This window comes from Panulirus ornatus, chromosome 67 (genome assembly GCF_036320965.1).
Source record: "Panulirus ornatus isolate Po-2019 chromosome 67, ASM3632096v1, whole genome shotgun sequence".
In the NCBI taxonomy this organism is placed as follows: Eukaryota; Metazoa; Arthropoda; class Malacostraca; order Decapoda; family Palinuridae; genus Panulirus; species Panulirus ornatus.
Window position 1 is genome coordinate 2138453 of NC_092290.1, and position 14547 is coordinate 2152999.

At 38.4% G+C, this 14547-nt stretch overlaps 1 protein-coding gene across 8 annotated transcripts in view; it reads right to left on the reverse strand.

Annotated features, from left to right (window-relative positions):
• Nucleotides 1-9447: 9447 nt before the first annotated feature.
• The window catches only part of LOC139746992 (protein gustavus-like), a 215069-nt gene continuing 209969 nt past the window's right edge, over nt 9448-14547 (reverse strand). For all 8 annotated transcript variants that reach the window (XM_071658704.1, XM_071658707.1, XM_071658706.1 and 5 more), the window contains 3 exons: nt 13568-13715; nt 13153-13311; nt 9448-10829 (listed from right to left, as the gene is read on the reverse strand). In XM_071658704.1, the coding sequence (XP_071514805.1) occupies nt 10693-10829; nt 13153-13311; nt 13568-13715 (444 nt within the window). In that variant the 3' untranslated portion in view covers nt 9448-10692. The remainder of the gene's footprint in view (nt 10830-13152; nt 13312-13567; nt 13716-14547) is intronic.

Here is a 14547-nt window from a genome sequence, read left to right on the forward strand (position 1 = left end):
TTTGTCTGAAAATATAAAGGTAAAACAGCATATTTTTTTTTTTACGCATCATGAATGGGGAAAACGACTTATTCACGAAGATTGTCCAATAAACGTTTCTCAACTACATTGTCTCAAAAGCGTGTTGGCACAGCTGCTATACTGTCTGCTGAATGAGGCTTATGGTTAAATTTAGCAATCCGCTCTCGGTGCACGCTATCGAGGCTGGAGACCCAGTCAAATGAGATGCATATTCCTTCATCACACACTGCCCTGCGTTTTGCCGTGTCAGGTTTCCGGAGACTTGTATGGAGTTTCCCGTGAATAAATGGTGGATTGCTAAAACTGATTATTTTTTTTTCATCTCTGCGGATATCGGCAAGCCAATTAAATCAGACGCTACACTGCAGATCAGACCTGTCAGATGCATGTCGTTTGGGCGTCCTCGAACAGCTATTTGATAGCGCTTTCACGCCTCTACCCTGGAACATGACGTCCTCCCTGTATAACAACACTATACAACGACCTTACCCATAGAACCCAACAATTTCACAAAGCTTCACCTTAACAGATAAATATGTAACTTAAGTCAAAAGCCAGAACGGGGGGCAAGATTTTTAATCATGCCAGGGGGCGCAATTTCAGTGCTTGCCATAGGCGATATTTTTCCCAGATACGCCCCTGACAGAAGGCATTACTTGTGATCAAAGAGAATACTGTGAGAGTCATTGTCTAAGAATATGGGAATTGAGGAGGGATTCAAAGACTTTGGAAATGGTAGATGTTAAAGCAATAGGACGATAATTGGAGGGTTTAGAACAGTCAATCTTCTTAGGGATGGGATGCATCAAAGCATGCTTCCAAGAGGGAAAGTTTTGGTTTTCTGAAATGGAAAAGATGAGCAAGCATTGTTGCAAAGGTAATCATTTAATTAAGGGTCTTAGTGACCTCTAATTAACATTAACACTCCAGATTAGTATTCAGCATGAGAAATACTCCATATACTGAGGTTTTCAAAAAAATCTATTTCCATTCGAAAAATACCAGAAATTGCAGGTATAGTTTATGGGATTTTTTTTTAGCTCCCACCCCCTAAAAAAAAAAAAAAAAAACGCTTCAGTAGGTAGAAATAATCATGAAAAATATCTCATAATACTTCCCCGATTTGACAGATACCCAATAAATGTAATCACATAATTAAAGCCCATAATGACCCCTAAAAAAATGTCAATCCCCGATTCATATTCAGCAGGAAAGTCTTTAAAATAACGTTTTCAGGCAAATCTATTACCCTCCCAAAAATATAAAACCAAACCATACCAAACCTAATCTATCATACCATAATCTAAAAGAGAATAACGTTGCGGGTGGCGAATCTTAGGTGATCCACACGCCTGACATCAATTTATGAACAATCTGGATATAGATAGATAGACGCAAACGGTTAGATTGGGGTCGGCTTATTACAGTTGATAAAAAGATAAAATCTCAGCTACTATAATAGGTTTGTTTGTCTCACTTGTAATACATTTTCAATTGTTTGTTGGATGGAATACAGTTACTTACATTAACGTACATATTTTTTTTTTCCTTTTTGTCTAACGACTACAGAATTTAATACCTCATGACTCAGTAAAGCCTTACTACAAACCAGTTACGAGGTGGCAGATCTCGGGTTACAAACCGGTGATCTTGATCTGGTTTTCCCAGTTTCTCTGGTGTGCTTTTGCCCTATACCGTTATAACTTTTCATTCTGTTATCACACACAGCTGTACGATATGTAAGAAAACTGTTCTAGTTTCATAATTTGCTCCATACATCAAGAGTTTTACTCATATTTTAATATCCAGGTTAATCTGCATGCAATGTCTTAAATGTTTAGCCTCTCACTAAGGCTACGGAACTCCTTTGACGTGTCACAAGCAGAGCAGGACCCACAGAGAGCCACGGTATCAGCAAGCTACGGACGGCCTCCCTCGTGAGTTCTCAGTTTTAACGTCCCTTCGATTGTTTACCTCGGCCACACCACACCCGGCATCAAAGCCTCACTCTACCACGTCACCTTGTTCCACTTTCCCTAATGTTCCTCTTCTACTTGATTCCTCATGAGATATGAACCAATCGTGTTTAACTGTTAACATACCTCACCGAATATTTTTCAGTTTCTTCCATACCTCATTATTTTGAGTGTTTTCCTGTATAAAATTAGACTCCATTTGTTTCTTTTGCCTCGTAACAATTCTTAGTATCCGCACAACCGGTAATAATCTTTCATGTGCTTCAGCTCTCCAATAAAGTAACCCAAAACACAAAAGCCTTATTCATCTAGGATTCTACCTTTGGCGAACTAAGAGGCAAAAACTGATTCGGTTTTCTGTGAAAGTTCTATGTCTACTGAGTTTTATATGCCAACACTGGCTGGTGACCACTGGTCTTCAAATGTGCATTAGTTGTTTATGTTAAAAGTCGTCGCTTCTGGAAAACCTAACCCCCCCACCCCTATTTTGTTAAGATAGCTAAAATTATGTAATAACTTCCCCAATTACTTTTTTGGCGGAAAAAAATTAGCAAGTAACCGACAATCTGAAAAATTAATGTTGGAACCCATCATTCATGAGTAATTCTTAATTGGGACTTAAAACCAGGGTAAACATTCCATGAAACGATATTTTTGACATTCAAATAGCCTGAATGACCCTTGAACTACCTACTTTGCTTTCTGACATTTCCAATTACTGAATTTTCTTTGGAATCTATAAGTACTATATGGCAAACCGAATACGGATATGGGATTCTACATCGTCTAATTTATCTGTACATATACCCATCGATACAGGTAATGCTTCACTTAATGTTCTTGTTTAGTCCTGTTTTGTCACTCCTAAAACTTTTCAACGACACTGGGTTAAAAATCCCAAAGCCTAACAACCTTATCCTCTAGTGGTGAGGTATTCTATATTTTGCATGTCACGACAGTTGTGCACGTCACGACAGTTTCTCGAATATACCTTAATACATGACTTTACAAAACTCTTTCAATATTATCTGATCTATATTTCAAACCAACATTTCTTGTACCACATACTTTGAAAAACTGACTTTTAGATGATTCCAAACCTAAAAAAATGTATTAGGTGGAAATGGTGGCTATGGTAAATGGCACCAGACTTGGGAATTATGTGGTGATGGTTAAGGTAGTTGTGACTGGTGGTCCCAAGCCTTGGATGAAAGTGTTAAAATGTCTATGGGATGAATGTCTGGCTTGCTACCTTTGGACTGTCCTTACAGACCGTACCTGTAACTAGCGTCACTGAGACAGTAAAGACAAATTTAGCAGGTTGGCACCAGTATGTGTAGCTACAGATGCCTCTGTCAAAGCGCCTATATAAAGACATCCACACCCACTTGCTACTAGTCTTTAGCATCGTACAGATCTGCCTAATTTTGTTGTTGGACGCCCGCAAATCCCGTATTGTGACAATTGCCTCTCGTGATGGGCGGAGGCGATGTTCCATGCGAAGTTTTGAATATTTACTTCGAGATATTCCGTGTATTATTTGGGGACACGAGTCAACTGATTGAATCGAGTCATTTACGCCTTACGACAACTTACTGTTATAAAGACTTATAATCTTTATTAATGTTCACAAGCATTCTTTTAAGCAGATAGTCAAAAATCTAAACATATTCCGTCAACGTCCCTACACACCAAAGAATGAAACAAAACGAAATCTAGTCCCAGTGCCCTTGCCATTCCAGTTACTGTAATATATATATATATATATATATATATATATATATATATATATATATATATATATATATATTTTTTTTTTTTTTTTTTTTTCTTTTTTTTTTTTTTTTTATACTTTGTCGCTGTCTCCCGCGACAAATTTCTTGTATACTCGAGCTCGTCTCTTGCATGCGTTGTCTGCTCTTTAACATTTTCCCCCTAAGCCAAAGCCAAACGTTCAGTTACCGGGTGCCAGTTTCCACAGTAGGAACTCTTACATCAAACATCCGACCTGAAATGAGAAAACCAAGCATAACCACTATCTTGCTGTTGAGAATCTGCTATTATTTCCCAGTTACAGTCACAACTGCAAGATCTAGCGTGAACTGATATGTACAGACGTCCCAGCCCAGCTGTGGAAATTGGTACCCAGTGAATAATCGATATTTGTAACTTCTGTGAAATAACTGACTTAGTGTATAGCTTTGGAATTGGTCTATTCTAACTAAACATGGACACTGATCCGTAATCACTATTTCATAGGTTTGAAACTTTGTTATACACCGACAGCAGGATGATCACTTTTTTTTTTACTGATATAGTAGACGACATAGTAAAAGTGAGAGCATGTCTTCGAAACCTGTATGTTGAAATGACAATAAAGAACCTATAAAAATATAGATTAATTAAAAGCTCAGGTGCATGTAAACCCGATTTTTGGAAGTGGATAGGCTGTGAGAATGAAGAAACCACAGATTCACCGTACAAGGGCAGAGATGTCATATCGACAAATCTTCAAGTACTTTGTCTCCTTGATTAAATCAAAGATAATGTTCAAATTTTATATCTGCTTACATCACAATTCAGTGATTCACACAACGGGGTCAAGCCAAGTTACCAACGAAGTAACTGGGATGTGTCGAATTCCTGCTTAGCACATATAGCTTATGTCCCTAAAATAATAGACGGTGATAGCCTGTATTCTGAAAATTTTCTGTTCTGGAATGAGAGTGTATCAATAAGATATAAATGGGTATGAAATATTACTCTTCCGCAAACAGTAAAAATCCACACCACTGCAAATACCGTATCAAAAGTCCAGCTACACGAAATAAAAGCAAGATAACCTTAGCTAAGTCGGACAAACTGATACCTAGACGAGGTACATTTGATAAAATTATTACAAACTCTAAAGTCATAATCCGCAAGTCACGTCTAAACAGAAATTCAAACGCTTATATAATAACACTCGATGCCAATACGTAAAACGATTCTTACTCAAATTAGCACCAAAGAAAGCCAGTCATGCAGCCACTTTAAGCCTTAATTTCATATGTCTAGCTGTCATTTCTTTCTTAATACAGCAGAGCTTATCGGACGAAATTATGGTAATTCATTTAATTCTTAGTTGAGGTCAATGAACGCAGATTTAAGACTTCGATCAAACACTTATCATTCTTATTTGGGTTTTGGTTGATATTTTCTGAATAACTTAATCTGCGAAGATCCTAGTCAGTAATGTATACTTCATCAACCTTCTAAACATATTTTTCTAATAACACAGCTTGCTAAGTGGAATTTAAAATTTTTCGATAATAAGTAAAATAACATTTTAACATCAGTCTCCCAACTTGCCACGTCATCTAACATGTAGCGTACTATTATGATGTAAGCAGGTTATCTATATTTTGTTCATGCATCGTTTGACTGTGTAGTTAGTGATGTTCTACATATATGTATCTCTAATTAATCTGAAATTAGTTTCACTCACCTTTCCCTCCTCGCCGCAACAACTGATGTTTATACTTCATCCTTCCCACACACTTTTGCAATTGTGTTATGAAACTTTTCAGCCTAGAGATTATCAACCTCTAGTAATAATGTAAAATATTTGCACCCGATAAGTCGCTATCAAAACGAATACCGATATATCATGCAATTTTGTACGTAATGTTATTATTGGTGTACATCTTTACGATGTGGGATGCCATGATAGTTTCTCCTTTTGTCGATGCAATAATTCACTTCTTTCTCTTAATCTGTCGATGGTTCGGCCTCATTACACTTCAAACTAATCGATACAGTTTAGAAGTTCGAATCTTCTATTTCCAAATAATAGTATTCAAATAAAAAGTTCAGGGAAAACTATAAAAATTGGTTTAGCTCTTTAATAGGAACGCTTGTTCCTGGACTTATTGATAAAAAGCTATAAAGCCTTATAACCGACTAATCAATCTCCAGAATGAAAATTTCAATAAGTAAAATCATAATTTTTTGGCACATTGCTGCGGGTCTGGGATAAAAGTCAGTTGGTGTAACGTTCTGATTACACACACACACACACAATATTATTATTATTATTATTTTGCTTTGTCGCTGTCTCCCGCGTTTGCCGAGGTAGCGCAAGGAAACAGACGAAAGAAATGGCCCAACCCACACCCATACACAATGTATATACATACACGTCCACACACGCAAATATACATACCTATACATCTCAATGTACACATATATATACACACACAGACATACATATATACCCATGCACACAATTCACAGTCTGCCTTTATTCATTCCCATCGCCACCTCGCCACACATGGAATACCATCCCCCTCCCCCCCTCACATAATATATATAAATATATATATCGTAGAGGGCACCTAAGAGGAATTGTACGGTGGTTATAGTAGCTCACCATGAGTCACGTACTGATCCGTCCATCTGCAGTAGCCCACAGATTATCTGTTCATCGTCGTGCCCTTGAAACTCTAATAAACGGGTACCTGACTTAAGCTAAGGTGTGTAAACACTAATAAGGAAATGATTCATACAAGGATGAGGCAGGGAAAGATGCGTAGAACTCTCATAACATACAAATAGTTATCATGACAAAAGGCATTGACCGACTAGATTTGCCAGGTGTTATGTGCCATTAAGTGGTTCCTTGTTTTTGTGTCTTTCTTTCCTTGCCTATAGGTTTTTTCTCAGCACAATAATGTAAAAACATTTAAATTTGCTCACAGTCTGCAGGATGCTATCAGCAGCTCATTGAGCACGAGGATTTGTTTTGAATGAAATGCGCTTGCATACCAAAAAGAATCAAGCTAGATCTCCTAATACCTTACACAAGACAAACATTCCACACCATACACTCACCAAAACACATACTTGAAGGCTTCAACCTCCCTGAATCCTAAATCTACCCATTCTACTTAGCAAACATATGAAGAGCATTTGAGATGTGCTTTGCTACATTGACAATACACACCATAGAGCAAAGACAAACTGTAAGTGGTGAACTTTCTCCCTAGATATTTAGTATCTATTGCCTAGAACAATACAACAAAGAAATGCAGCCTTCTGAACAGAGACTACAAAGCATTTCTTTCATCCATGACATTCTTCAACCTCCTCCTAAAAGACCTACCTCCTGTACCATCCTCATTCTTTTCACATCACCTTACCATCACATCTTAGGATGACAAAATACCAAATACAACAAGAAACATACAACTTTTTCCATAATGGATCATTCACAACCAAAACAAAGCGTCCCCTCAAAAATCTTTGGATACCTTACCTGACAAACATGAATTTAACAAACACTTGCTCATCACATTGTTCAGCCAAAAACACTCGACAAAACTGATCATCAGAAATTCTACTTACATATGCTTGCCTTTAATCAACAGAACTGAGGCAACAATTAAACAATCTATCTATATCTCTGATGCCAGCTTCCTTCAGGAACTACCTTAAGGGGGTGGCCGTGGCATATCTCTATAGCTGGTGAACTCGTGTCACTTCTTAGCCACCGATGCCTCAGCCTTACCAGGCTCCCACCATAATGTTTCTACTGGTTAGTACTTAACATTCCAACCAACTACTTCTATCTAATGCTCCCACCTAACGTTCCTACTTGCTACTTTTGTCAAATGTTTCTGTCTAGTGTTCCTACCTAATACTTCTATCTGTTTATTCATTTATACTTATTTGTTGTTTCCCGCATTGGTGAGGTAGCCTGGAAATGGACGAAGAATGGCCCATCTACTCATATACATATAAACGCCCATTTTTATTTATTATTTATTTTGCTTTGTCGCTGTCTCCCGCGTTTGTGAGGTAGCCCATACATGCACATATACATATATACACAGCATATATTCATACTTGCTTGCTTTCATCCATTCTTGGTGCTACCCCACCCCACACAAAACAGCATTGCTTCCCCCTGCTTATATCTATTACTCCTTAAATTTTGCCCAAAGTCAGGAGTGTGTATTTGCTCACCAAAGGAAAACCTAGAGTTATGAAGTATGAGTTGTGTGAATTAGTGTTGTCAAGTATTATTTGTAAAAAGATTGTACATTTGTGGGCAGAATGCCTGCAGTCCATGTATGTGTGAGTCAGAGAAAAAAGAAAGCCACTTGTGTCAGATGAGTGCAACTTGACAACCACTAAAGTGCTTGCTCACTACACAGCCATCACTAACCCTCCTGATAACTAGATGGGTAGCACAGGTACTATGCCTCCCTGGTCAAAGGCTGCCTACCATCTACAAGAAAACTAAACAGTCACAGTCCTTTCAAGAACAGAATGTGGAGGAAAACTCAACAAACAGGTTATGTAGACCAGTATACGCAAAGCCATCACAGCCTAGCCCGACCAAATCCAAAACAGACACTTTATTCAGCAAGAAACAAAGCCCTTACGACAATGAAACAAAGAAAAAATGCACCCAAACCATTAAGAAAAATCACCTACACACAGATAACCAAATCTAATCACACTGCATACACATTTAGACAAACTGTACCCATGCACAACTTAACCCATCTCTTCCACACCCACACAAACCAACCTGATCCAGAAACAATAAATGCACCCTAGCCTTACACTTCATTATCTATACAACCAAAGTACCCTTCCAACAATCAGCATACATACATACTTCATCCACTAAACAGTTCCACCTTCTCTTCACATTCTTCACCACTTATCCATCTCGCCAAGAGAGGTGTCACACTACCATACCTTAAATTTGGCCACCATCCAACATTGCAAGCAAACAAGCAGAGAATAGACCCCCCAAAAAAAGACCCTTCTAGCTTGCACAGTTTCCATCCCACCAAAGACACAAACTTTTAATCCCCAATCATCAATCACTGATAAAACTCAAAATATATCTTTTCTCCAAGATATCTGGGACTGCTTACTTACATGGAAGACTATCTGAATGCTGTGGGATCCCTGGAAGGAGTTTGTACGACAACAAAACAACACACTTCCACATGCGACACATTAAGCAGCTATAAGTGAAGAATACAAAAAAGTATCCATCCACAATACTAGATTGATTATTATGCTAATCTTACAAGAATCACCTTTTACACTACTCTTTTAAAGAAATCTGAGTGACACAAATAACCTGAATCTTTTTTTATTAGGGTCAAACCTCTAGAAAGTATTTAGCACCAATACAGATTAAATAGAAAAAATAATTAAATCATTAGATAGAGAGCTAAGGATAGATGACATGACACAGATATACAGAAACACATAAGGTACACAGTTCTCTGTCATTAACTGGGGCATGGAAAAAAAGGTCACTTTTCACCCTCTTTGAAATACTATCAAATATCAAATTCAACAATATCACTGATGATAAAACATATGCTAACCTTTTTATATACTGAATCAATATGAAACATAAAGGTAAAATAAAACTGCAGACTGTAATTAATATTTAATATTTTTGTACAAAGATGCTGCGTACTAGGTGAGATGTTGCAGTATAAGAACACACTAGAACAGTAGATCTTGATGCCATGTCATGCTGGTTGGTTGAGCTCTTGACATAGTCCTACCATAGTCTTACTGCAAATGGCACTTTTTGAAAAAAATACTTAAGCATACAATACAATGAGGGAACTGAATGAGATAACCAGCAACTAAGTCGGTTTTGGGTTAAGATGGAAACTACATAGCCCCCAAGTGGCCATCTCACAAATTGGTAATGGACAATATTTTCAAGTATTTTTTTTTCACATTAAATAATTGTGTAAAAAAGACATAAAAACAGTGAAGCATCCATGGCAGAGCCAAAGATTTAGAGTAAGGACTAGGGGCAATACAATAACCTCCCTATTCACCCTTGAGCCAGCCAGCACTGCTGCAGTACTGGGGCTTTTTCTCTCGACCTTACACTACTATGTCTCCAGAACAAATGCGAGAGAGGCGATGAGGAGAGATGCAAGGCTGGCCTGCAATGAACACTTCACCAGTCAGCTCATTGGTCAGACGGACGCCACCCACCACATTTCACTGTTCAATTTTTCACTTTCTTTTCAGTTTCACCAGTAGTTTGTAACATAAAACATGTATCACACACTTATCAAATTGTTCATCTTTTGTATCTGTCAAGTAACTTTCAATGTGTTTGTCACAATGTTCGCACATAACACATACGCTGCCTCTTCCCATTGCCACTATTCCCGGCTAGGTACCTGAGTGGGGTGGCTGTGGGGGCAGCATGCCAGTCTGACCTGGTCTATCACAATGGCTCATGGCCACACTAACACACACAGACACAAACGTACATCTAAGAGTCCCGCATATGCACTTGACTGCGTCTACCTGCAGTATGTTGCACAGGCCTTTGGTCTCGGCCGTCTAAAAGAAATTGCCTACACTTGTTCAAAACCTGCTAAAATTCCATAAGGAAACAAATTGGAGCAAAAAAATTATGCTGGTAAACTAAACATGCCATATGGCACAGGTAATTCATTGAAAAAAAATCTCCAAAACAGGATGTTTTGATTATCAAACAACTGATGCTGCAGACGCTTTATCCCATGCGCCGCCATCACTCAACTTGCTATAGAGTGTCTCCCTTGGGCTGGGCCTGTGGGGTGCGGGGCTGGGAGGCCTGGTGGCTGGTGGTGGAGGGGGTACAGAGGAGATCAGCTGTCTCAAACTATCACCTGCGGTCATGATACAGAAGGTACTGCGTGATAGATGGTGGCAAATTGAGTTCTTCAATTCGAGAAAGTCGCTGTTTCCCAACTGCCTGCCGTATCACACGTCGACACAAATCCATTAAAGGAAGGGGCTCCGCTGTAAAAGGATACAAATAGTTTAAAAAATAGTAATATGTTCTTTTGTACTGAATATGACAGCTAAAGAGTTGATGTAAGCAAATGAAGCTGTCATTCCTGTTCCCAGTGCTACCTCACCATGGTGGTAAATGGCAAAAGCTGAAGAAGAAAAATTATTCCACTATTCTCCCACTATCATGCAACCTGATCTCTGAATAATTTCCATATCTTCCTATCCTTTTACAGCTCCATACCTTCCTCCTGGCCAACTACACTTACCATATAATAACACCTATTCTTAAAACTCACTCCTGGTCCTTCTCTACCGGTTTCTGCTTATCCAATTCATATCACCTTTGTAATCCTTTAAACATTCATAATTCCTAAAGCCAACAATAAACATCAACTCAAACTCAATTCTTTGGAAGTACTGCCTATTCCTCATTATCTACCTCAATAACATCAATGCAAAGTAGATTTAAAGTATACACCCTCAACCTGTTTCCAGTGAGCCAAAGCAAACCATCAGGTTCCACACTAATATTTACCTTCTCTAGTTCACTCAAACTCATCACATACATCTAATTTTTACTATGTAAATTCCAAATACCCCCCTAAGGTTTCAATTCCAACTTTTTATTCTGATTCAAAAAGCTTTCAGAGGATACCTTACTAATTTCACCATTACAACTCACAGACTGTCTTGGAACAGATCTATCCAAGAGAAAAAGCTCCACTCCTCCACACAAATTGCAATTCATTATGTGGAAGTTCTATAAAAAGCTACAAAATTATATCTATGGTAACAGTTATCCTTTTCATTACAACCATAATATCTATGTATATCTCAGAGGCCTGTTCCAATTGGAATGCCCTTAAAGGGGTGGCCATGGTGACAAAGTCTGCATAACTAAAGAGCTCAAGTGCTGCTTCTTAGTCTTTAGTGCCTCACCCTTAACAGGTCACTGGTAGAAGACAAGTGTAGTACATTGTTTGCAAAAGCTGCTACCTAAAGTTTCCACCTAATGCTCCTGCCTAAATGTTCCTACCTACTACTTCTATCTGCTGCTCCTACCATTTTGCCAAAATGCATGACTAGCACACAGTGCTCACTGCAGGAAATCTAGAGTTACAAAGAATGAGCTGCATGAGTCAAATGTTGTCAAATGTTACATATGACAAGGAGACTGTATGTCTGTAGACAGAATGCCAGTAGTCCACATGTTAGTGCGGCCCAGCGAAAAGACAGCTACCTGGGTCAGAAGAGTGCAACTTGACAACTGCTTAAGGCTTAAGTGCTGGCTCACTGAGCAGATCTCACTAACCCTCAAGATATCCAGGCAGGTAGTACTGGTAATATACCTCCTGGTTGTTGGCTGCCTTACAACTACAACCACACACACACACACACACACACACACACATATATATATATATATTTTTTTTTTTTTTTATACTTTGTCGCTGTCTCCCGCATTTGCGAGGTAGCGCAAGGAAACAGACGAAAGAAATGGCCCAACCCACCCCCATACACATGTATATGCATACACGTCCACACACACAAATATACATACCTACACAGCTTTCCATGGTTTACCCCAGACGCTTCACATGCCCTGATTCAATCCACTGACAGCACATCAACCCCGGTATACCACATCCATCCAATTCACTCTATTCCTTGCCCGCCTTTCACCCTCCTGCATGTTCAGGCCCCGATCACTCAAAATCTTTTTCACTCCATCTTTCCACCTCCAATTTGGTCTCACACTTCTCCTCGTTCCATCCACCTCCGACACATATATCCTCTTGGTCAATCTTTCCTCACTCATTCTCTCCATGTGCCCAAACCATTTCAAAACACCCTCTTCTGCTCTCTCAACCACGCTCTTTTTATTTCCACACATCTCTCTTACCCTTACATTACTTACTCGATCAAACCACCTCACACCACACATTGTCCTCAAACATCTCATTTCCAGCACATCCACCCTCCTGCGCACAACTCTATCCATAGCCCACGCCTCGCAACCATACAACATTGTTGGAACCACTATTCCTTCAAACATACCCATTTTTGCTTTCCGAGATAATGTTCTCGACTTCCACACATTTTTCAAGGCTCCCAAGATCTTCGCCCCCTCCCCCACCCTATGATTCACTTCCGCTTCCATGGTTCCATCCGCTGCCAGATTCACTCCCAGATATCTAAAACACTTTACTTCCTCCAGTTTTTCTCCATGTATATATATATATATATATATACACAACAAACTATTCCTATCTTATTTTACTTATGAACATATATAAAATCATTAAATGTGTGGGCAAAGAAGACTTACGATCTAATCCACCTATGTATCTGATGGTGATTTCACAGTGCCCCCACACAGCTGAGACTATTGGGTAGAGTTTCTTGCCTTTCAAACCTCGAAACGCTACACCCAAGTACTGGCCCTCAACCACAAATGCCAACGTACCCTCATCCATGTCAAGAACAACTGTGGAGGAGCAGATCATCAGAACAATAAAGTGGTTAACATGAGAGTAAAAACTGGATTCTTTATCTCATTTCTGCATACATCAACCTATTAAATTTACATTAGACAGTAACAGAGATATCAAGCATTGTGCTGCATGCATCATTTTAAGTTAATAATGGTAAAAAATACCAATACTGATTACTTGACAGATTAACTTTCATTTTAATTATTTTTATCATCCACTCAACATGCACAACTGACATAACAGACTAACCAAAAAATTTGTCTGGTACAACAAATGTCTCATCGTTGTTTAATAGTGAAGGATATGTAATGCCGGAATTGCCTTGTTTAGCATTGTGATACAATTTATTGCGTCCTAAATCCCAGCCCCATGACTGGTCATTACTGCCCACCAAACTCTGCCAAGAGAAATATATAATTAGAAAATACATGTATAATTAATGTATAATCATAATAAAAAATAAGTTATTACTATGCAAAAATTTCCATGGAAAATCAATTTTTCTAAGAAATGACAGCTATTCTTTTTGAATCTCTACACAACTTCTCCAAAAGAAGGAACAGAAAAGTGGGCCAAATGATATGATTTTTCTCACTAAGGCTCACTCATCTATTCTTGATGCTGCCTTGCTAATGCGGGACAAGGCAATTAAGTATAACAATAACTACTGATAACCTTAATTGAAGGTATGCCATGCTACAAACAAGTTCAGCCGGCTGTATGGGGAACATTACAGTGAACAGTGATGCATCAACAACCAGACTGACTAACCCAATTATGCATATCCATACAAAATTTGAAGTCAATATTCTTGATGCTTTTTAACAGAGGGATAAAGAAAGATGGATCATATCAACATTTTAGCTAACCTGTTCAAACTTTTTTCTGAAATTTCCTAGACAAAGTTTAAGGATGATAACCCCAATGTACATTCACATTAAATTTCATCTCAGTACAGCCAAGAGTTCTGGGATTATAACATCCCTGAGTCCATGACAATAAATGCTCATGTGGAATTAATACTTTGCCTGCATATCAAAAAAATTTGTTTGGTAAACAAAATCATTTCCTTATAAGTATTTTTAAAAGGACTATTAACATTCTACTGTGAACAGTCCGATCTTAATTGGTTATCATATGAAGCATTACTTCACTCACTATCACTTTTGCTTGAAAAACCTTTTGTTTTCATACTTGTTCACTGTTTCCCACATTAAATGGGTAGCATC